The sequence below is a fragment of the Sturnira hondurensis genome, unplaced genomic scaffold (assembly GCF_014824575.4).
Source record: "Sturnira hondurensis isolate 20B ecotype Veracruz unplaced genomic scaffold, ASM1482457v3 Scaffold0021143, whole genome shotgun sequence".
Lineage (NCBI taxonomy): Eukaryota > Metazoa > Chordata > Mammalia > Chiroptera > Phyllostomidae > Sturnira > Sturnira hondurensis.
Genome location: NW_028093774.1, coordinates 30,715,693 through 30,736,807, shown reverse-complemented (window position 1 = coordinate 30,736,807; position 21,115 = coordinate 30,715,693). Strand labels below are relative to the sequence as shown.

The following is a 21,115-nucleotide window of genomic DNA, read 5'->3' as shown; positions in this document are numbered from 1 at the left end:
TGTTTGGTGTGTTCACAAGATACTCAGAATGATTCAAAGTATGGGAAGATTTAAGACGATTTTTAAAAAGGAACTTTTTTTGCTTAAAAATTATAGTTTTCTACAGCAATCATATTTATCTTTACACACACACACACACACAAAACAATAACCAGAGAGCAAAATGAGACATTTCACATGTTGCCCGTGCCCTGCCCGCTGCAACCATATGATGGCTTCATTGTTTCCATATGTCAAGTTCTAAAGGTTATGGGGGGGAGGGGGAGGGGGGCAGGAGATAACCTGAGCAGAGCATTTTCTCCCCAGTTAAATTTAGTAATGAAGGAGAACAGAAAAATGGCCAGATAATTGGGTGTTTCCATTTTTAAGCATATAATTCCCAGATAGTGCCTCTAACTTAAGCTTGGAGTTAAGATAATGTCATTTCGAGCTGTTTTCCAGAGTCAGGATGATGGTGAGAGCAGCGATCCAACCCAGACCTGGAGGAACAGAATCCCGTTTCCTCCTTCCCCTGAGAGCTGGTGGCTGTGACCACTGAGCAATGTTTAATGTTCATTTCAAAACACTGAACACTGAAGAAGCGGCAGCTAGCGTTCTATTCGTGGATGAAGTCAGTGGTGGGCAATGAAGTATGGGTAGAGTCCCAGCAACGGAGAAGCAATTCTTATACCAGTGTTGCAGAAGGGAATTGTAGAAGTCTTGCATTGGACCTTAGGGAACAAGAGGGAATTTCTGTCGTTAAGTGATGTGGGCAGCGAGGAGTAGGCACAAGTTGCCTGCTAGGTGAAGATTGTTATTGTAAGAATTTTCTGTTTATGCTTCACCTCGTTTCACAAAGAGTGTGAAGCAGCTTGTTGGGAAGTGCGTGTGGCGGCAAAGTACAAACAGGAACTCGGGAGCCGGGTAAGTGTCAAGTCACCCTATGGATGCCCTGCTGGCATTTCCCCCCCCACCACAAAGGAAGGCTGGAAATGGGGGAGGGTTCACTCCCTCATCCCCTGAAGCAGCCAGCAAGTGATGACAGATGGGAGCTGGAGGATATGTGTCCCAGTTTCCTTGTCCCTTGAGGATTCCCAAGGAGCCCAGTCACGTGGCAGGATGAAAGGGAGATGGAGTGGGGATCCTCAGAGCCCAGGAGGGGCAGGATCCCACATGGCAAGAGAGGGTGTTGGGTCAGGGAGGTTGGCATTGGTGTCTCCTGAACAGACTTAGTAGATAAGTGTAAGATCTTCTAGCTTTTTAAAAAAATTATTTATCGATTTAGAGAAAGAGGAGAAGCAGGTCTAGGGGGGGAGGAGAGAGGGAGAGAGAGACATTGATTTTTTTTTGTTGCTCCACTTATGCATTCATTGGTTAATTCTTGTATGTGCCCTGACCCACAACCTTGGCATACTGGGACAATGCTCTAACCAAATGAGCTACCTAGCCAGGGCTAGATCTTCTAATTTCTTAATAAAAGGACCTCTGGTTCTCCAAAGTTGGCAACACGGAGACCTGCCACCTGGACGATGTGGCCAGACCTGGTAGACCAGGTCACCTTCCTCTGGGAGTCTCACTTTTACTAGGACCTTCTCTGTCTCCCACAGTACCCAGAGCGGGGGTGGCTCCCCTTCAGTGCACTCTGGGGCAGAGCTCAGGCCTGGCTGGATCATGTAACCAAAGGCAGAAACTGAACTGCACACAGAATAACATGCACCGGATGGTCTCTCTTAATAAGAGAGATGTCGGGTTAACATTTTCTCTGTGTGCCCTCACTCCTGGCCTCACTCCTGGCCTACCTCAATCTGCCTTTGCGGAGCTTGTAAACAACCCATCCCTGAAGCCTCAAGTCCATAGAACAGGGAGTGAGGGCTGGGGGTAAAGACTCGTTTTTCACCTGACTAAGGCCCTCCCTGAAAGTCATTTTGCTCTCTGAGAACTCAACTTTCTCTCAGATGTCGGATAGTGGAAACACCACCCTTTGGGGAAAACCTACCCCTGTTACCTTACTGTGGTTCAAACAGGACAACTACAGTAAGCCTGCCTTCCAAACAGGAGGCTCACATAGGCTGTTGCGTGGAAGTCATCCTACTAAGAGTGTGACATGATCCAGTTGTATGTCATAAGCATGTCTAGATGAGTTAAGGATGAATTTCAAAGGGGGACAAACTTATGTAGGGTGACTAGTTAGAAATTATTACGTAGTCCGGATGAGAGGAGGAAGAAGGCATGAGCTGTACCCAGTGAGCAAGGGAGGGAGAGCTCCAGTCAGATCAGGGTAGGTTCAGTAGAACTTGACAATCGATCGGTTGTGGGTGGAGAAGAAGGGTCCAGAGATAGCACTAAGTTGTTTTTTAATTTTGGGGGGGACTATTATCCAGGAGAAAGAGTAGGTTGAAGAGTGGGAAGAGGGTTCAGCCTGCAAATGTCAAGCGGTAGAGAGATTCTGAAAATCTACTTGAAGTAAGTTTAGTGGTTAGGAACCAGAGCTAGAGCCACAGACCTGAGAGTCCTCAGTGTTCAGCCAGTTCTTAGAAGCGAAGAGAACGTATGAGGTCTCCGAGGGGATGAATGAGCACCCAGAAAGACCAGGAGGGTGACATACAAGAACCTGGGGATACACAGACGGTTAAAGGTTGGGTAGAAGAGAAAAGCTGGTGAAAGAGAAATTATAGCGAGAGGACCCAGATGCTGGGGCCAAGGTCTCTTTCTTCAAGGATTGGAGAGGGAGAGTTTGTGCTTTGAACAGAGCTCTCTTCTTGTAACAATGGGTGAGAGGCCTTTCCCATGGCTTTTGATGGAATTTGGTCCATCCAAGCCCTCTTCTGGTCACCTTTCTGCTGACAGAGAAGGCTGGAGTGAAGTGTGAGGGCAGGATCAGACTTCATGGTGCCACGAGCCACGAGTCCTAGTCAAGAGAGCTGGTCTAGGAGCGTTATTTTTCTCTCCTGCTTGTGCCCACGATGGTCACAAGTTTTATGTTCAGGAGTTTGCGTGATGGCAGGTGTTTATGTGGGCTGACCTTCCTTCCTCGGAGGGAGACAGATCCCTGGGAAACACCTGTGCGTGGCTCCTGGAGAGTCAGGCCTCATGAAACACCAAGTCTAATCACTCTATCTGAATTTGGAAATTACTATGAGTCATGTGGTTAAGCTCATTTCAAAAACCAGAGAGGATCCCGTACTACTCAGAGCCATTTGGGGGCTTTGCATGGCCGTTTTAAGTCACCAACACCCTTTGTTGCGGCCTTGGTGACTGGTACCAAGACCCTGCCCCTCTCCTGGCTCACTAAGCTGCCCTTCCTTTTTTCCAAACAGCAGCTAATCTCAGCCCATTTATGAAATTTCTCTTAATTAAGAAGACTGGGTATGCAGCTCCTGTGATTCTCTTATCACTCAGCACCCACTAAATGCTCTCCCCCACTGGCTGTGTGTTCCTGTTGTAAAAACTCATTTAAGTTACACGTTTGCGTATTCCATGCCCTCATCTCTCTGTGTCCGTGTCATTACTGTCTCAGGCAGGAGTCATCGAGGTTTGAACTGCTGTGCATCATTCTTTATGTACAGCGTGTTGCAATCAGATGGGTGCTTGTGTGTGTGTTTGATGATAATGAGCAAAGTTCTGTCCATGCCGTATCTCATTACCTTTCAGGGTCACATCGGAGGGACCGTAAACAACAGGATACTTTCTAATTCTTTCCTGACCAGTAACTTTCAGTCAACTCAAAGGTTTTCTTATTTGTTTTTCTCACAGTTGTCCCCTCCCCTGCGCACAAATGATAAAACCAGTATCTCAGGAAGAAGAAGAAAAGACATCTGACAGCATCACGTGGTAGTTTGACAAGAGTAAATAGGGTCTGGCGTCCCCACTTCTGTCCTGGCTGCTTGACCTCACTTAGCCTTCCTGTTAGCTTGCGTTTCCTCCTCAGAAAAGGAATTACTTTGCAGGGGACGCAATGTTAGCGAAGGACAAAGTGCAGCGTCGTGGTACCCAGAGCCTTGGGATAAAACGAGGGGGGGAGGTGCTTGCCGCCTGGCACTAGTTAGCGAGGTGGACCTCGGGCATGGTCTTTGGGTTCTCTAGGTAATGGTTTCCCAGGTATTGATTTCTCTTCTAAGCAGTTAGGTGGTTGAATTGAAAATCCTTTCTATTCTTTGACCTCTATGGTAGTTTGTAGTAAGGGTTTCAACAACAGTTGTAATTGGTAACAGTCGCTGCCTGCTGGGCACTTCTCTAATTATGTTACAATTCTCAGCAAGTCCTCAGAACGGCCCTTTGAGGAGGGTTCTCTTGCCCTTCGTGTTGGACAAATGAGGAAACTGAAGCGTGGGAAATGAAACCACTTGCCCACGGTCACCCAGTTTATAAGTGGGGAGAGGCAGGGTTATTGCCGGGCTCTCGGTCCTGTGCCCTTGACCTCCACACTGTCAGCAGGCTGTGTCAGAAGGCTGAACAGCCTCCTCGGCGCGGCTCCTAAAAGACATGCCACAGATGGTGGTAAAGCCCAGCGCCTTTGAAACTAAGTGAACTCAAATTAAAGTGACATTTGACACTGAATCATTGAAGTTGTTTCCTTTAGGCATTTTATATCAGTAGTTCTGTAAATTAAAAAGTGCCGTGTCAGAGATTTCTCTTTCTCAGATTTAGTTTGCCCACAGTCATTTGAAGTGAGGGGCAATGGGCTCTGTTTCTGGCTCACATGAGAATGCCTCAGAAGTACTTTCACAGGGAGACTTGTACTGCTGGGACACAAGACCCGAAAGTCAGCTAAGTAGAACAAAAGGCTAAAGTGAAGAGGCTATTACTGTTTTTGAGATAAAATTAAAACAGTTTAAGGAGACCTCAGAGAACCTCCTCCCCAACAGAGCCTCACGTTAGCAACACAGGTTCAAGTCTAGCAGAACTTCTTGCAGTAAAAACTTACCCTGGGGTTTTTTGGTGGCTCCTCATTGCATGTGTTCTAAAATTCTCCAGAACAGTGTGTGGGGTCACAATCAGATTTTACAAAATGGAATTTATATCAAAATAGTTCCTCTTCATTACATTGGACATTATTATTCTCCACCCTGTTGATGGACTGGCTTGTGAAAACCAACTCAGATCAGGGCTCCAGGCCCAAGTGCCTCTGGAGCCTGGAATGTGTCTCCACGCTGGGCACTGGGCCAGCTTCCTGTTTACTCAGGGGCACTGAGCACCGTAGGAGCAAAACAGAAGTTGCGATGCGAGTTTTGGCTGCAAAGCATGTCAGGGTTGCCTGACGTGTTCAACTGACATGTGACCTGAAAGCGTTCTCAAAGCCCGGGTTGGTTTAAGGCAAGACAGGATTAAACAGTCCTCAGTCGTCCTTTTAACCCAGTCCTAAGTCAACAGGAGGGGCGCAAACAACGAGGAAGCTCCCTCTGCAAAGTAGGGGCGAGTCTGTACTCAGGTGAACAATGTGCAGGGTGAAAGCTCTGTCTTCCTGTTCACGGCGTCAGTCGAGAGAACCGTGTCAGAGAAAGCCATTTGAGACAATGGGGGCCCATTCTCTTAAATGACCAAATGTCTTGCAAATCCCCAGGTGTGTGTGAACACGTGCTTGCTTTTCAAACAAAAAGAGGCACCCGTGCAAAAGACTACGTACAGAAAAGGGAAGTGTGACAATGACCACATAGGGAGTGCTTGTGAGTGAGGTGCCTGGGACCCAGAGGTGAAAGGGCCACGGCCCCCAGTGTGGATAAGGGAGAAGACTGAGGTGCACTGGCAGGTTGCTGTGGGAACAACGTAGGGGGAACATTTCACCTTGATCCAGAATTTGGGAAAGGCCACTTCATCTCCGAGGGAGATACAAGATAAGTTTAAGTTCACTAGTTAAGAAACAAACAGGGAAGGGTATTCCAGGAGGGCTAAAAGGTGTTAGTAGAGGCATTAAGGGATTGTCCACGATCACAAGCAGTTTCTTCTTAAATCCTTCTGTCTGTAAGGAATCTCCTGGAAAATTACAGGTATGGTATTGCTATGGTGATAGTCGGGGGGGGAGGGGGTTGATGTATGAGATACTAAAAACACAAGTGAGCTGACCTTTTAACCGATCTGTGTAGTACTGAGCAGTTAGATAAGTCAGTCAGTCCTTGGCAGTTAGAGCCCCAGGGAGGGTTTCTTCTGCATCTAGATGCGATGTGCTGAGGAGTTCAGTACAAGTTCTGCATTGGCCACCACTGAGCAGCAGGCTAGTGAAAACACAGGTTGGGGAGGGGGATAGCATTAGGCCAGTTTTTATCATCTGCTAACAAGGGAACATTAAAATCTGTTCCTTTTGTGATTACCAAACGGCTCCTGGAAGTATAGAGGAATAAAGCAGAGTATAGAGTGACTCTGTCTTAGGTGACCTTTCTCTAAAATTGTGAGAACCTCCCAGGAATGTTGACTGTGACACTGCCCCCACGGGGCGGAGGGGCTGGGGGCAAGGCTTTGTTTGATCTTCCCTGGATAGATGTGAAACCCGAGAGTAGAAGTAGTTAGGTTGCTTGCCAAAGATTCTACTCACACACGCAACAAAAACTGGAGCGGGTAAACTCTTAACTGTGCTAGAACCTCTGCAAGCACTGGTGTCTCAGCCAAATTCATTTTGGCTATTTCTGCGTTTCATTCTTTGAGATTTCTGGTATAGACTCTAGTTTTTACTGTTAAAAAGAATGTAGCAATTGATATGTGTATAGGATACATTCTTGCTTTCTGGTATTCTTTTTTTTTAAATTTTCACCCAGGATGTATTTTCTTGATTTGAGAGAGAAAAGTAAAGGGGCTGGGGAGAGAGAAACATCGATGTGAGAGAGAAACATTGATCGGTTGCCTCCAGTACGCTCCCCAACTGGGTAGTAGAACCTGGGTATGTGTCCTGACTGGAGATTGAACCCACAACCTTGTGGTGTACCCACAACCTTATGATGCTCCAACTAACTGAGCCACTGGCCAGGGCACTGTCTGGTATTCTTTATAGGGGGAAAAAATGTAGGAGTTGAATTGCTAAATGAAAAAAAATGTGTATTTAAAACTTAGACAGGTATTGTGAAATTGAATACCAAAAAAAAAAAATTACATCCCTGGCTGGTGTGGCTCGGTGGATTGAGAACCAAAGGGTCCCTGGTCTGATTCCCAGTCAGGGCACATGCCTGGGTTTGGGGCCCATTCCCCAGTGGGGGCATGTGAGAAGCAACCACACATTGGTGTTTGTCTCCCTCCCTTTCTATCTCCCTTCTCCTCTCTCTAAAAGATAAATAAATAAAATCTTTTAAAAAAATTATGGTTGATCCTTGAGCAATACAAGTTTGAACTGCACGGATTCAGTAATACATGGATTTTTTTTCCAATTAAGTAAATATTGCAAATGTATTTTTGCTTTCTTAATGATTTTTTTAAATCTTTTCCCTAGCTTACTTAATTGTGAGACTACAGTATATAACACATATAACATAGAGTATACAAAATATGTTCATTGTTGATGTTATTGGTAAAGCTTATGGTCACCAGTAGGCTGTTAGTAGTTAAGTTTTGGGAGGAGTCAAAAGTTATGCATGGATTTTCAACTGCCTGGGGCGGGTGGTGTGCCCTTGGTGTTTCCAAGCTGTTCAAGGGTGACATGCCCAACTCTGTGCTGATTCTTTGAATGCATTACCTCGTTCAGTCCTGGGAAGAAACCTATGAGGAAAGCACTTCATGGTTTATCTTCTAGTCTTTTCAAAATTTTTTATGCCATTTTAATTTTCAACATTTGTTGAAGTGATCATACTTATTTTCTTTCACCTGCTACTAGAATAAGATACAATAATACGTTTTCTAGTAATATACCCATTGTTATGTCCCTGGCAAAATTCCCACTGGGTCACCATGGTTTATTTTTCCTCTTGAGATCATGCTAGTTAGCTTGCATGTTCCCGGTTATCTGGGCGTAATTGCTACTGCGCAAAGTGTACATGAAATGAATCCTTCAAAACGAGGGCTGAATTTTGTTAGTAGTTGAAAAGTGGGAGAAGGAGTTTGAAAAAGGAAACTACAATTGTGAAAATATTCTATTGCACAAGTTGTATTATTTTTCTCTAGGCACTGTTTTTAGAACAAAATATTTTTTCAGACAATTTTATTTTCTTAGAGTACTATTTTATTTTTGGTTTTCTATAGTAGAGTGGTAAATACAATGTTTTTAACAAGTACTTGAGGCAGCATTATTTCTCACGGGTCTTTCCTTATATGTTGTATCAAATTATTCTCCCTTAAAATGATCATCATGCCATTTTCGTATCAAATTTCTTTTGTTCAGTTGTTAACTGATCTAACTCCGCCAGAGCCTTACCTTCCGTTGGCTTTGGGTGTGAAGTTCCAAATACCACTTTCCTTAGACTGCGTGAAAATTCTTCGACTGTTGTAAGATTTTTCATTTTACTTTGCAGTTAGTTTATATCGCCTATTAAGTCATTCATCGCATCCCCTACCACATCCAATAAACTGAGAAGTCGATGCGGTGGACAGGAAAAGAGGCTGTTATTCAGTGGAAAGGTGCATTAGTGTTGGCGACTCTGTAAAAGGATAGGAAAGCAGAGACTCCAAAACATGAAAATAGTCACCAGTATTTTCTTATATTGCTTCCCTATTCACTTCGTAATTACGTAGCCGTCCATCCTGAAGACCCTGCATCAGTTTTTATGAGTGAACTTGATATAAAAGCAGATGGGAGTGCTTTTCCTGGGGTCCAAAACTGGAATTCAGGTGGTCCAGAAATAATGAGAAAAAAAGTTTCACCATTATTTTCAGTGACCTCTAATGTAGATGTAGCATTGTCTTCCATGTGTAAACAAACCATAGTGGTGTATCAGCAGCACCTCTGCTGTAACAATAGAAATCACAGATTGTTTTCGTATTATGTTACGCTTTTCACAGATACTATGAAATGCAACTTACCCACATCACTACTTCAAAATTATTATAATGACCAGGTCTGTCACTAAGTATTTCATTAATTTATAGAAGAAACATATATATAATTCTATCTCACTTAAAATACATTTTTATACTTGATTTTCTTTGTCATCTTATGTATCTTACTTTCTTACATTATAAAGCTTTATTCTGCTAAGGGATCCGTGGGCTTCACTAAACCCTGTAGGGGGGTTCGTGACATAAAAATGACTGTTAATCCTGATTTTTTTCTGTTATATCTTAGAATGTATCAGTTATATCTTTCATTCCTGATTAGCGTTGTATCACAGTTTCCTTTAAAACGGGGCTCTTTCTTTTTCTTTCTGAAACAGGTGTAAACACTAACATTACCTTGTCATTGAAACCTTAACACAATTCACGCATGAAACCATCTGGGCCTGGGTGGTTTTTGACATTCGGTTCTTTGAAAACTTTCCCAATTTCTCCCCCACCCCCAAAATCAGTGTATTTGGTTTATTTAGCTCTTCTTCAATTAATTTTGGTCATTTGCATGTTCATGAAAATCTCTTTCAGGTTTGAAAATTTATTAGCAAATTATTCTTACATGATTCCTTAAATTTCCTTTGCTTCAGTGATTCATTTAAAAGCGATATTGAAGACATCACTTTTTTTTTTTTTTACTAATCACAAGCCTGCCCGTTTGGGAAAAGTTCTAGTATAATTGTGTGGAAGACATTTATTGTCTTGAGAAGGTGCCATTGTGTTCAGAGTCTTCAGATTAGGAGCCACTATGAAAAAAATGTGATGTTAGAAAAGGAACTTTGCATCTATTCCAGGTTACTTCCTACCTGTTCCTGGTTAACAGGTGGCGCTGGGGCTGGGGCTCTTAGGCTGCTCTTGCTTGAGCTGCAGGCAAGTCCTTCCTTCATTCTGTGTGGACGTCAGAATGAAAGCAGAGTAATGAGAAACTCTGTTTCACCAGCTAGTAGTTGCAGCCAGTCCAGGGACCTGAGTCCCACCAGCCGGACAGGGGCTGGGAGACCTTGCTGCTGACATACAGGAGCGTGGGAATCTTGGGGAGCCCCTGGTCTGTGCTGGCAAGACAGCCCCAAAGAAGCCAATTGTAACCAGGCAGTGGCAGTCTCAGGGGTTGCATGGATCTAACCTTAAAAATTAAGAGTCTTAAGGTCAAGTAGAAAAGCACGATGATTTGCTGGGGTGTTTTGCATCTTGAAGAATGAAAAAAATACTTTGGGGGATATTTTGAACTAACAGACTTGCTCAGACATTAGGTGCAGGTAGATACATTACACACTATCCCCCCTTTCTTTTAATGTGCAGCTACTCTCCAGAGAGACCGAATCTTCAAACATTTTACCAGGAAGCGCCAAAGGGCTATGCGAAGGCGAGTCCACCAGATCAACGGACACAAGTTCATGGCCACTTACCTGAGGCAGCCCACCTATTGCTCGCACTGCAGGGAGTTCATCTGGTAAGAGGTTCCCTGACGTCTTTCATCCTGAGAGTTCCCATCTCAGAACAGTTTGGTGTCTCCAGCAGGAACGGGAATCTACATCGTTTTGCAAACCTCCGTCATATTTTTTAAGGCAGAGGTACTGGTTCAGAGTAATTTCTGAATATCTAGCAACCACTCTGTATTTCGCTTTTTACAGTGACTTGGGATTTTATACCTTTTAGCAGTCAGAATCCAGGGTTAGTGTTTCTATCATTTTTAACCAAGAATAGAGTCTAAATTATCTAAATTAAAGGCTCTAAACTGGGTGTCAATAGAAAACCTATCAATGTGCTATCACAGACACACAGACACACAGTCTTTAGGACGAAGTTCCGACTGCATGTTCTTTATTTTTTTAAGTTTAATTTTATTTTCATTGTTATTCAACCTAATGCATGTTCTACTGAAAAAATCAGAAGCTGAGGCAGCCCTGGGCCCCTCGTCCTCCTCTGCAGCCGCCGGTGCGGTCTGGTAGCTGCACCCCCTCCCCCGCCCCCTGCGGTTTGCCTGTCCCAGAGGGTGACTCTTCAGTGCTTTCTTTCATATCTCACCGTCTGCTTCCCTCTTTCATGTGACCTGCCTACCCTGTAGGTATTTGTGGTGACAACCGATGACCTGAACTCAGGTTCTAAATGGAAACTTACCTGTTAATTTTACTACATTTTTTCCACCAAGGAAACATTAACTCCCACCCAGCCAGCCCTGCTCGCCCTTGCCTCTCTTCCTCTGTCTTCCTCTGTCTCAGTCACACCCACACATTCGCACATACGCACACATTGGTGTGTGTGCTACATATACACAGCTAACAGTCTGAAATCCAGTCTCACCACCGAGTAGATGTGTGAACACAGACGAGTTATGTAACCCATTAATGTCTCCTCATTTGTAAAATAGAGTAAATAATTTTGTTTTGTTTATGTAATAAACTTTTATATAGCATTCAAAGTGCCAGGCCCTCTTCTCAGTATTTTACATTATCAACTCTTTTTCTTTTCATGATAACCCTATAAAGTAGGTACTGTGATCATTACCCCTTTTTATAGAGGAAACTGTGGCTCAAAGAAGCTAACAACCTGCCTTTAAATCATACCCAGGCCATCTGGCTTCAGGGCCTGTGCTCTTAGCCAGCACATCCTACGGGCTCAGTAAGTGTGGTCTTTGTTAATGGGAATACAAATTTGCCCAGAATCACCGTCACCCAGAGCCTCGAAGGGGGAGAGACACAGGAATGGAGATGGTGGGCACGGCGGGCTCACCTTGGCCATACTTCTGCTCTTTTGTGGACACTGGACACTGGGCTCAGGGAGAGGGGAGTTCTGCTGGACTCCCCTGTTTGTGTCCGTGTGTGCACCTGTGTATGTCAGGTAGTGGAGCGATGCTTCCCCTGCGGAACCCTCAGACACACATACGGATGAGGGTTGATTGTCAGTGGGGAGGTGGGGGATTGCCGCAGGGGCGGGTGGGGTGAGAATTGCCAATACCCACCCATTTGTTTACATCGTGTGGAGCCTTCTAATCCTTCCGATGGTTTCATCTGTGTCTTGTGGTAACAAACCAGGGCTCAGAAAGCGCATCATCCTTGCGTCTCTGAAAATGTGTTTTTCGTAAAACGTGAACGGATAAAATGTGTTTTCCTTGAGCACTGCAATTATAGGAGCATTGTTGCTGAAATATTCATCTGATGGTAATTTCTGTCTCTGTTGTCTTGAACAGGGGAGTATTTGGGAAACAGGGTTATCAATGCCAAGGTAAGAAAACATTTTGAAAATTGCATTTAATCTTGTTCCTATGTTAAAAAGTGATTGTACCAAGAGGAAACAGGATGCATTCCATTAGTATTGTGATAACTCTTTGTAGGCCATATGAGACCCCAGTAGGATTCAACTCTCTAGCTTTATTTACATTTTGGCTGTGTGTTTTAGACAATCTAGAGGGGGTGTTTTTATTCTTAAATTCACGATACCTAATAAAGTTTAGTTGTTGAAAGTTTTGTCTCTGCAATAGCATGAAAGCACGAAAAGCAAATTGCCATTTTGTGGGCAGCACCGTTGAGTCTTGAAGATAATTTTCTTTTCACCATCCCATTGCCAGGAGGGGTGAGAAGAGGCACTGTGCTGTTTCTCTTTACCTGGTTAAAAATAGAGGCTCGTGTCTAGGGGGCTTTTTTGACTTTTAAAAAAATGTGAGAGGTGTCTGAAGTTAAGTTATTAGCGATCTTTCTTGTCATTATGCATTCGATTTATTTCGATTTTCACAATTCTAAGATCAATCTCACCTGCTGGTGCTCAGGCAGAACTGGTGTGAAATAAAAGGGGGAAGTGAAGGAGGACTCCTTCCTCAGGACAGTTAGCCGGCTGGGTTGGTTTGTCTTTTACTCGGGCCTCCCTGGTTGCTGGCTTCCCCATCGTCACATGGCTTACGTATAGGGTGCCCTCCTGATCGGTACTTTACAGATGACTGGTAAAACAGCACCACGTATGCCAGAGTGGTAGCCTACATGTAAACCAAGGAATCCTTCCTACCTTCACTTGTGAAGAAGGTGAGGTAAAACATTCTTTCCCTTGAAATGAAATAGGACATACTCTCGCATCTAATTTTGACTTTGATATGAACAATTCTGTTGAGTTTCAAAATTTAGAAAAAGTGGGTATATAATCAGTACAACAGTAATTGGCCTTACATGATTAATCCCAGGCCCAATAAGAACGTAGGTCACAGGTTGATGTCACTTTTTGGCCTGCACCTCTCCAGCACAGGGCTATGCCCCTCAGTCAGCTCTGGTCCGTCTTACGCATAGAGTGAGGGTAGTTGATGGACTGATCTTCAGTGGGCCACCTGCTGTTAAAACGCCAGAAAAGAACATCGGTCAGGAGACATAAATGTGGATCACCATCTTGCTAAGGGATATTAAACAAAACACCTGGTTGGAGAGAGGTATACCATGCTTACACTAGTTAAAAGCAAATAGACGAAGCAAACTTAAGAACAAGGAAAATGATAAGGGATAAGGGGAGGCATTATGTAACAATAAAGAAGCCAATTGTTCAAGAAGGCATGATTCCTAATATATGGATATCTAACAGACATCAAAACATGTGAAGGAAAAACTGGTAAAACTGCAAGGATATGTAGGCAAATCCACGATTGCAGTAACTCAGGCAGAAAGTCAGCGAGGGTGTCATGACTGTGAGGATATCAGCCAAGCGACGTGTGTGGGGCACTCTCACGTAACAACTGCGGAGTGCACGTTCTTCTCAAGTTCACGAGGGACCTCTATCAACATAGGCCACGTTCGGGACTACAAAACAAATCTGAACCAATTTAAAAGAATAGAAATCATTAAAAAGTATCTTCTTAGACCACAATGGAATTAAACTACAAATGAAGAAAAGAAAGGTAACTGGAAATCACCCAAATATTTGGAGACTAAATAACACATTCTAAAGAACACATGAGTAAAAGAAGGCTGAAGAGAAAATAAAAAATATTTTGAACCCAATGAAAACAAAAGTATAGTTGACCCTTGAACACCATAGTTTTAAAACCGTTGGGCCCCCTTACACATGGGTCTCCTTAGACACAGGTTGTTCTCAGTGAACACCTGGGCTGCTCTGTCCATGGCCAGGTGTTCACAGATGCAGCACACTGAGTGAATCGTTGATTCACGCCCCTTTATAAAGGGAATTGAGCATCCGTGGATTTTGGTCTTGGCTGGGGAAGAGGACAGTCCTGAAACTAATGCCCTGCAGATACAGAGGAACAAGTTAAGTTTGGGGGGACTTGAAAGTTATACATGGATTTTCAACAGCACGAGGAGTCAGTGCCCCTGGTCACCACGGTATTCAAGGGTCAACTGTACATTTTATCAAAATATGTGGGATTCAGTGAAAGCAGTGCTTAGAGGGAAAATTTACAGTAATGAATGCTCACATTAGAAAAGAAGAAAAAGCTAAAAATTAATCATGTAAGTTTCATCATGGGAGACTAGGAAAAGGAGAGAAACTTAAGCTTAAATAAAGTAAGCAGGAAAAAATAAAATGAGAGCAGAAATCAGTAAATTTCAAATTAGTAAAACAGTGGAGAAAAATCTATAAATCAAAAGCTGGTTCATTGAAAGGATCAATAAAATCAACAAAGCTATAGCCAAGCTAACCGACAAAAAGCTCAAATACTTAGAATATACAGCTTTTCTACGTGGATGACGATTTTCAGGTCCCCTCATATAAAAAAAACCAGTTCTCTGGTAACTTTCACTCGGGTTCTTCTGAGAATTCAGTCTGATGAAAGCTGTGTTTGTTTTAAAGTATGTTGCTTTTGCTGACATGTCATCTCTCTTTATGTATTTAATCCCAGAAACTTCCCCATGTCTTGAAAGATCTTAGAAGTGATGTGTACTTTCCTACTGCTTTGTTGCACGTGCTCATCCTTGAATGGCAAGCTGGACTTGGTCTGCACTTTGTCAGTGGTCTAGATGAAAATGAAAAAGTTACTCAGAGCTCTAAATATCCAAACAATTGATTGAGTCATTCTGCAGATATTTAGTGAATGCGTACTCTGTTCAAGGCGCTGTGCTGGGTGGGAGTTCTGAGGGCATTAGAGGCTATCTGTGGAAAATCCGAAATGAGGGGACAGGCACAGGGCAGGAGATGAGAGAAAGGAAAGATGGTCTCAGTCTAGAAGGGTAGCCAGGGGTCCTATTTTCATGGAAGAGAGTTTTTTTTAAGTTGTATCTTATAATAAACTTAAGATTTAGTGAAATAATAGGATCGAGAAGGACATAGACAGTGCATGGGGTGGAGAGGGTGAAGCCTTGCTTCTGGGAGTCTAGTTTTCATTGGAACAAATAAGTCCCATAGAAGAAAGGAGACAGGTAAGCCTGGGGTAGGCTCTGCGGGGCCTACAACCTGGCTGGGAGGTTTGAACTCTGTTGATTGACAGTGAAGTGCCGTTGAAGGTGCAGCCCCCGGGGTGAGGTGACCGAAACCATACTCTCAGGAGATTCCTCTGAAGAGGGGTATGGGAAGGCTAAAAGCCAGGGAGCGTGAAGGAAGCTCCGGGTTTGAACAGGAGTAGTTTAAGTGTGAGTAAAGACTGGAATTAGAATGATGGTGACAGACCAGGGCCAGAGCACTGGCTGCTGTCGTGTGTCACGTGGCCAGCCTTCCCAGGCAGGCACCTTGGCTTGGGACAGCCCTGGTGGACGCTAGTGTAACTGCCTGGACCGAGAGCCTCCAGTAAATATGTAACTGTGGATTTAATCTCCTAGTGTGCACCTGTGTCGTCCATAAGCGCTGCCATCATCTCATTGTTACAGCCTGCACTTGCCAAAACAACATTAACAAAGTGGATGCGAAGGTAAGAGGCTAGCGGTTTGCTGATTAGGTGCCTGGGTGATCTCTCTCCCTGTCCCTCTCCTTCTCTCTCTCTCTCCCACTTTCTTTTTCTCCTTTTCTCCCTCCTCTTGCCACACTCTTTGAAGCCAAGGGTGGGGTCAGAATTGGAACATCTCTCCTTTTTAAATTATGGCGTTTGTGCGTGGCCCGTCCTTGAGATGATCCCATTAGTGATCAGCTGAGTATAAGCTGTAGGGATTCAGTTCTTTAATTTGGAGAGGGCTTTGGAGGACTGAAAAGGTCCCTGCGTTTGGCATCAGATGATGAGGATAGGAACAGAGAAGCATCCCCTGCTAGCTAGCTTCCCTCTCAGCCTCATTCTTGAAATGAGATCAGTGCTTCCCTCCTGAAGTGTTGCAACGGTTAAACCAGGCGGAATGACGTGATGCGTATGCTGTTAACTGTAAACAGCGCTTCCTAACTGAAATGCCTGTTGGCTTCTGCCAGCCTCTCAAGACATTTCAGGAAGGATGTATATCTGTAGGTAAGTGCTTGGCCCTCGCCCTGGCCACCTGGCATCGCTTGAGCTGGGGTAGGCATTATTCTAAATTCTGGAGGTAGAAAGCAGGATTATTGCTGGCAAATGGCTGTGGAGTCACAGGAGAATTGCAGTGTCCGACTCTGGAACTCATTCCTGGCCGCAGACAGGATAGCTAAAGAGCACACCTAGAGGTGTGTGTGCTTTCTTTCATGAAAAAGAGGTCAGAAAATATGCAATAATAATAATAATTGCCTCATTCTTTGTCATGTGTGAGTGTGTAATTGTTGCTTCAAATTGTGATGTAGGCTTTAGAGCACATGCCTAGTTAAATGTTCTCTGGACACAGTGAGATTACAGTTCATCTTACCCAAAAGGCCAGGAAGTGCTTGTATGTGAGATTAAACCTTTGCACTCAGATGTCAGAATGCAAAGGCCAGATAAAGCCTGGGGGCTGATAGCCACTTGAATGTCACTTTGGCAGGAATTCCTTCTGTGGTTCCATGCCCTCTGGGTGCCACCTTCTCCCTGCCCCCCAACCACCCAACACACACATACCTTGTGACACAATTTCTGGAAGACCTTGTGGTGAGAGCAAGTGTATAGTCTATAAAAGACCTGTTTAATCCTGTAGTTAAAGGGTTCTAGGAAATAGATATCGTTTTGAGGGCATTGGTAGAGCGAGACACAAAGCCCAGATATAAAAGTTGAAATAAAAATTTTCATTTCTGTGTATCTCCCCCAATGGTGAACAATCTAATGTACACCACACTTTTCTGTCCAGTCTTGCTCATTAGAAAGTTTGCTTATTCTGCTTAGTAAGACCCAAGTGATTAGCCCTGGCTGGTGCGGCTCAGTGGATTGAACACTGGCCTGTGAATTGAACCGGTTCAATTCCCAGTCAGGGCATGTGCCTGGGCCCCTCTCTTTAAAATAAATAAATAAATAAATTTTAAAAAATTACCCAAGTAATTAATGGGGCTGTGCAGTACAATAATATACCTGGCTTAGGTGTCATAGTAGCACTCTGAGTTCCATGGGCTCCAGTTACAGTGTCTCTGGAAGCTGCGGGAATCTTCCGTATCTTGTAGCTGTAGAACTGTACGGCTACAGTTCTCGTACTGTAGCTTTTGTCCCCATTTCTTTTTCACAGCTCGCTGAACAGAGGTTTGGAATCAACATCCCGCACAAGTTCAGCATCCACAACTACAAAGTGCCAACGTTCTGTGATCACTGCGGCTCCCTGCTCTGGGGGATAATGCGACAAGGACTTCAGTGTAAAAGTGAGTTACTTCCTCATGAGTCCACCGGTATGCAAGCGTTTGGAATTCCGTAGGTTCAGACTCTCACCCAGGACTGATGGTTTTAGACACTTCGTGAGTGAACATCTCAGTCGTTCTCTAATTATGTGTCCCTTTGTCAGGGAAAGAGAGCTGTGTCTGATTCATTGTTTTCCTAACCATGGAATATTAAATCAGTTGCCAAACTCAACATGCTAGCTAGCTGGCCAGCATGCAGTTAGTGCTGAGTAGAGCCTTGTCCTTGTGTGTTTTAATGGGTATTTGAAAGAGGGAAAAACAAAGGGATCTTGGTCAGAAGTGGAAGAGCATGGGAAGTGAGGTGGTCAAAAGAGGCGCTTGGGCCGTGAGGAAGGACTGGCCAGAGAGGCGGTCCGATGGCCTCACCAGAGATGAGCAGGAGCTGAGTTGTGAAGGCGTCACTGGTACCTCGCGCTGCCCTGGCGTGCTCGAGGAATGTGTACCGTGGTGGAGACGGAGGGCAGGTGCAGTGAAGGGCACTTCAAACCTACCTTTGAAGCTTTGCCTCAGTGAGGGGTCTGGGCATTAGGGCTGCCCCCTGTCCTGTTAGTTGGGGAGTGCCTGGCCTTCCGTCACTGGCCACTGGGTGTCGCTGTAGCAACGGGCTGTCATAGGCTGCACTGTGGAAGTGCCCTGAATTTCATCCAGGAGCCTGAGTCGCCTGGAGGCAGGGTTGGCACAGCTGCCATTGGCTGCCTGGACTTACCCAGCCGGCTTCCGTCAACAAAAGGTTGAGCTGCTTGTTGTAAAAAGGCAAATTCTTTTAGAAGACTACTTACCATATTTTTCAGACTATAAGATGCACTTTTCTCCACCCCACCCCCAATTTGGGAGGATTAATGGTTGTTAATGCTGCTGTTGAGTTCTGTTTACATTTATATTGGTGAAATATTATGTTATTTATGTCATTAAATATTTTACCACATCTTTTGCTTCAGAAAATTATTTTCTATTTTCCTCTAAAACCTAGGTGCATCTTATGGTCTGAAAATATGGTAGTTCTTTTTCCACAGTCAGAACAGTCCATGGATAGCTTTGGCTTTGGCACCACTGAAATGTGAGCGAGGCGGGCTGCCTGGGTGTGGGTTTCCAGCGTGAAAGCCGTAGTCTGCTTTCGTCCAGTTGTTGCTGACATGCAGAGCCACGCGTGGGGTTCTTCTGCACTGTCCTTGTCCCTGGAGGCCCTGAGGGTAGGGTAGCATACCTGCAGTGGTCTGGCTCTTCTCTAGTTTTTGCTTCGATTGTAACATGCCGCATTAGAGACACCACTGCGGGCTTGCTTGTCTCCAGACCAGCTTTCCCGAGAAAGGTGGGTTTCCTGGGAAGCTAATGACACTTCAGCCTCAGGGCCTCTGCCTTGCCAGGGCACCTTCCAGAGCATTCCACTGGACTGCAGATCCTTTGTCTTAAAGAGGGCACCCTCAACTACATAAACCCAAGCCCCGCCAACCCTGAATGTGTGCATGCTTCTGAAGATGTGGCGCCCCCGCCCCAGAACAGGAGTTTGCTCCCGCTGCTTCAGTCCAGCCTCCCCTCGCAGGCCCTGTGAAGGCACCGCATCAGAACTTTCTGCTGATTAACCCTTGGGCCCTTCATCGTCCCAAGTCAGTTTCCTGTGCACAGGAGTTGGGCTTGCTTCTCTCTCCTCCTCCAACTGCCATTTACCGTGACCTTTAGAAACCTTGCTCCCCTCCGCTTGTGAAGAAGTCTGAACCGCAGGCTGCAAGCTCCAAGAACCACAGCCCCACAGGATGCCGCACTCTGTGCTGTGCAGGCTCCGACCACAACAATACTCAGAAAGAGAGCTTCACCTAGAGGTTTTTCTCTCAGAAGCACCATGTCCATCCTGCTTGAACAGCCTTCTCCACGTGGCCTGCAGGCTGCTACCTTTATTTGAGTGAGAGGAGGAAAAGCATAAGTCATTTGGCCTGATTCCTTGTCAGTCAACTGACTGAACCTTTGCTCTGATGAACGTTTTCATCTCTCCGTTGAATCATACCGTTAAATCAGCAGTAACTGTTACACATGATTTATTTAGATGAATGTCTTTTAAGTCACAGTGGGGGGAAATGTATTTGAAATTCATTATTCTTCAGTATGCCAGGCTTTCTGCTTCTGCACAAAACAGAAATAGATAAAAATGTCAGGGGTTGTTCTGAGTATAAGTTTAATTTGACGAGAAGGTGGCATCGTTTAGCCTGAGCAACCCCCTGTCATCGTCTTGCTGGTCACTAGAGCTGTCTCTTGCTGTGCACGTCGACTCGGCTCCCTTCTGAGTGCGGCTTCCCTTCTCTTCCCTGTAGTGTGCAAAATGAACGTGCACATTCGGTGTCAGGCGAACGTGGCCCCTAACTGTGGGGTGAATGCAGTGGAGCTGGCCAAGACTCTGGCTGGGATGGGCCTCCAACCTGGAAATATCTCTCCAACCTCGGTAAGATTCAGTTTTTGTTTTGTTTTTTCCCCATGTGCTGTAATTGTGACGTCGTTCAGATGTGGTCAGCCCAAATGAGCACACGTGGCATCATCAAAGTTCCTAATCTCAGCAAACACAATAAACAGGTTTATTGCGTTTTTAAAGAGCATTTGGCTTCTTGAATCAGAGTCTATATACAATTATATGACAAAAAGCAATGATCACGCAGATACATCAAGAAGCAGAGGAAGGATTTTTTTTTTTAAATCAGCTTCCTGTCAGTGTGGTCTGGTAGAAAGCTTGGATTTCAGGAGTCTTGGTTATGCCCTTGGCTGGGCCCTCAGCAGTTCAGTTGACCTGTAACAATGGGCCTCAGCTTCCTCCTCTCAAGTTGTTGAACTTGAAGCTCTCTGGGGCTCTCTGCAGCCCCGGGATCCATCCGTTCTACAGTTTAGGATTATGGGTTACAAGTTTATCTCTCTAGTTCAGTGACAGGCAGGAGTTCCTTCCTCTGAGCTCCCAACAGTGGGTGGCGTTGTGTCAGTTGCCCTGGATGTGCTTTGTCTCGCCACCTCCTGAGTGACCTCCACTTGCTGTTGTCCATTACAGCCTCGGCCACTTTCCAGGGCCATGATCTGCAGCTGCCTTCCTGGCCAGGGTCTGCAGGGAGCTGGGAAGCAGCCATGGCTGCAGCTGTGATTTCTGCAAGGTGGAGCATGATAGCTGGTTCGGGAAAATTCTGCACTTACCTGTTAAGTGTGTCTGGGTACTCAGCTAAGGAAGTCCCGTCACTGTCAGGTTCTTGGTTATGCAGGACATTTCAGCTAACCACCCCATTTTCGTTTTACTGAAGGACACTTGGTAAGCATTGTATTTTTTGATGTTTCAGAGAAGTATTGGCAAAGTCTGTCTGTCTTGTGGATAGACAGGAAGGATGCACAAGGCAGCTGTTCCTAGATTCCACATCAGGGCTTCTGAAATACAGTGGGGATAAGATGGACCACATGGCATGACCTCTAGGAATAGGCAAGGCCACCTGTCATATGTCACCAAGTGTTTTTCGTGTTATATTTAATAATGGGAGGCCACAGTTACCTGTTACTT

General features: G+C 44.9%; 1 protein-coding gene across 1 annotated transcript in view; it reads left to right on the top strand.

Annotated features, from left to right (window-relative positions):
• Positions 1-21,115, top strand: part of PRKCH (protein kinase C eta) — a 203,026-nt gene that overhangs the window by 100,007 nt on the left and 81,904 nt on the right. Inside the window, exons 3-7 of the mRNA XM_037031633.1 lie at positions 10,234-10,384; positions 12,122-12,156; positions 15,675-15,763; positions 17,433-17,562; positions 19,902-20,029. Coding sequence (XP_036887528.1) covers positions 10,234-10,384; positions 12,122-12,156; positions 15,675-15,763; positions 17,433-17,562; positions 19,902-20,029 — 533 coding nt within the window. The remainder of the gene's footprint in view (positions 1-10,233; positions 10,385-12,121; positions 12,157-15,674; positions 15,764-17,432; positions 17,563-19,901; positions 20,030-21,115) is intronic.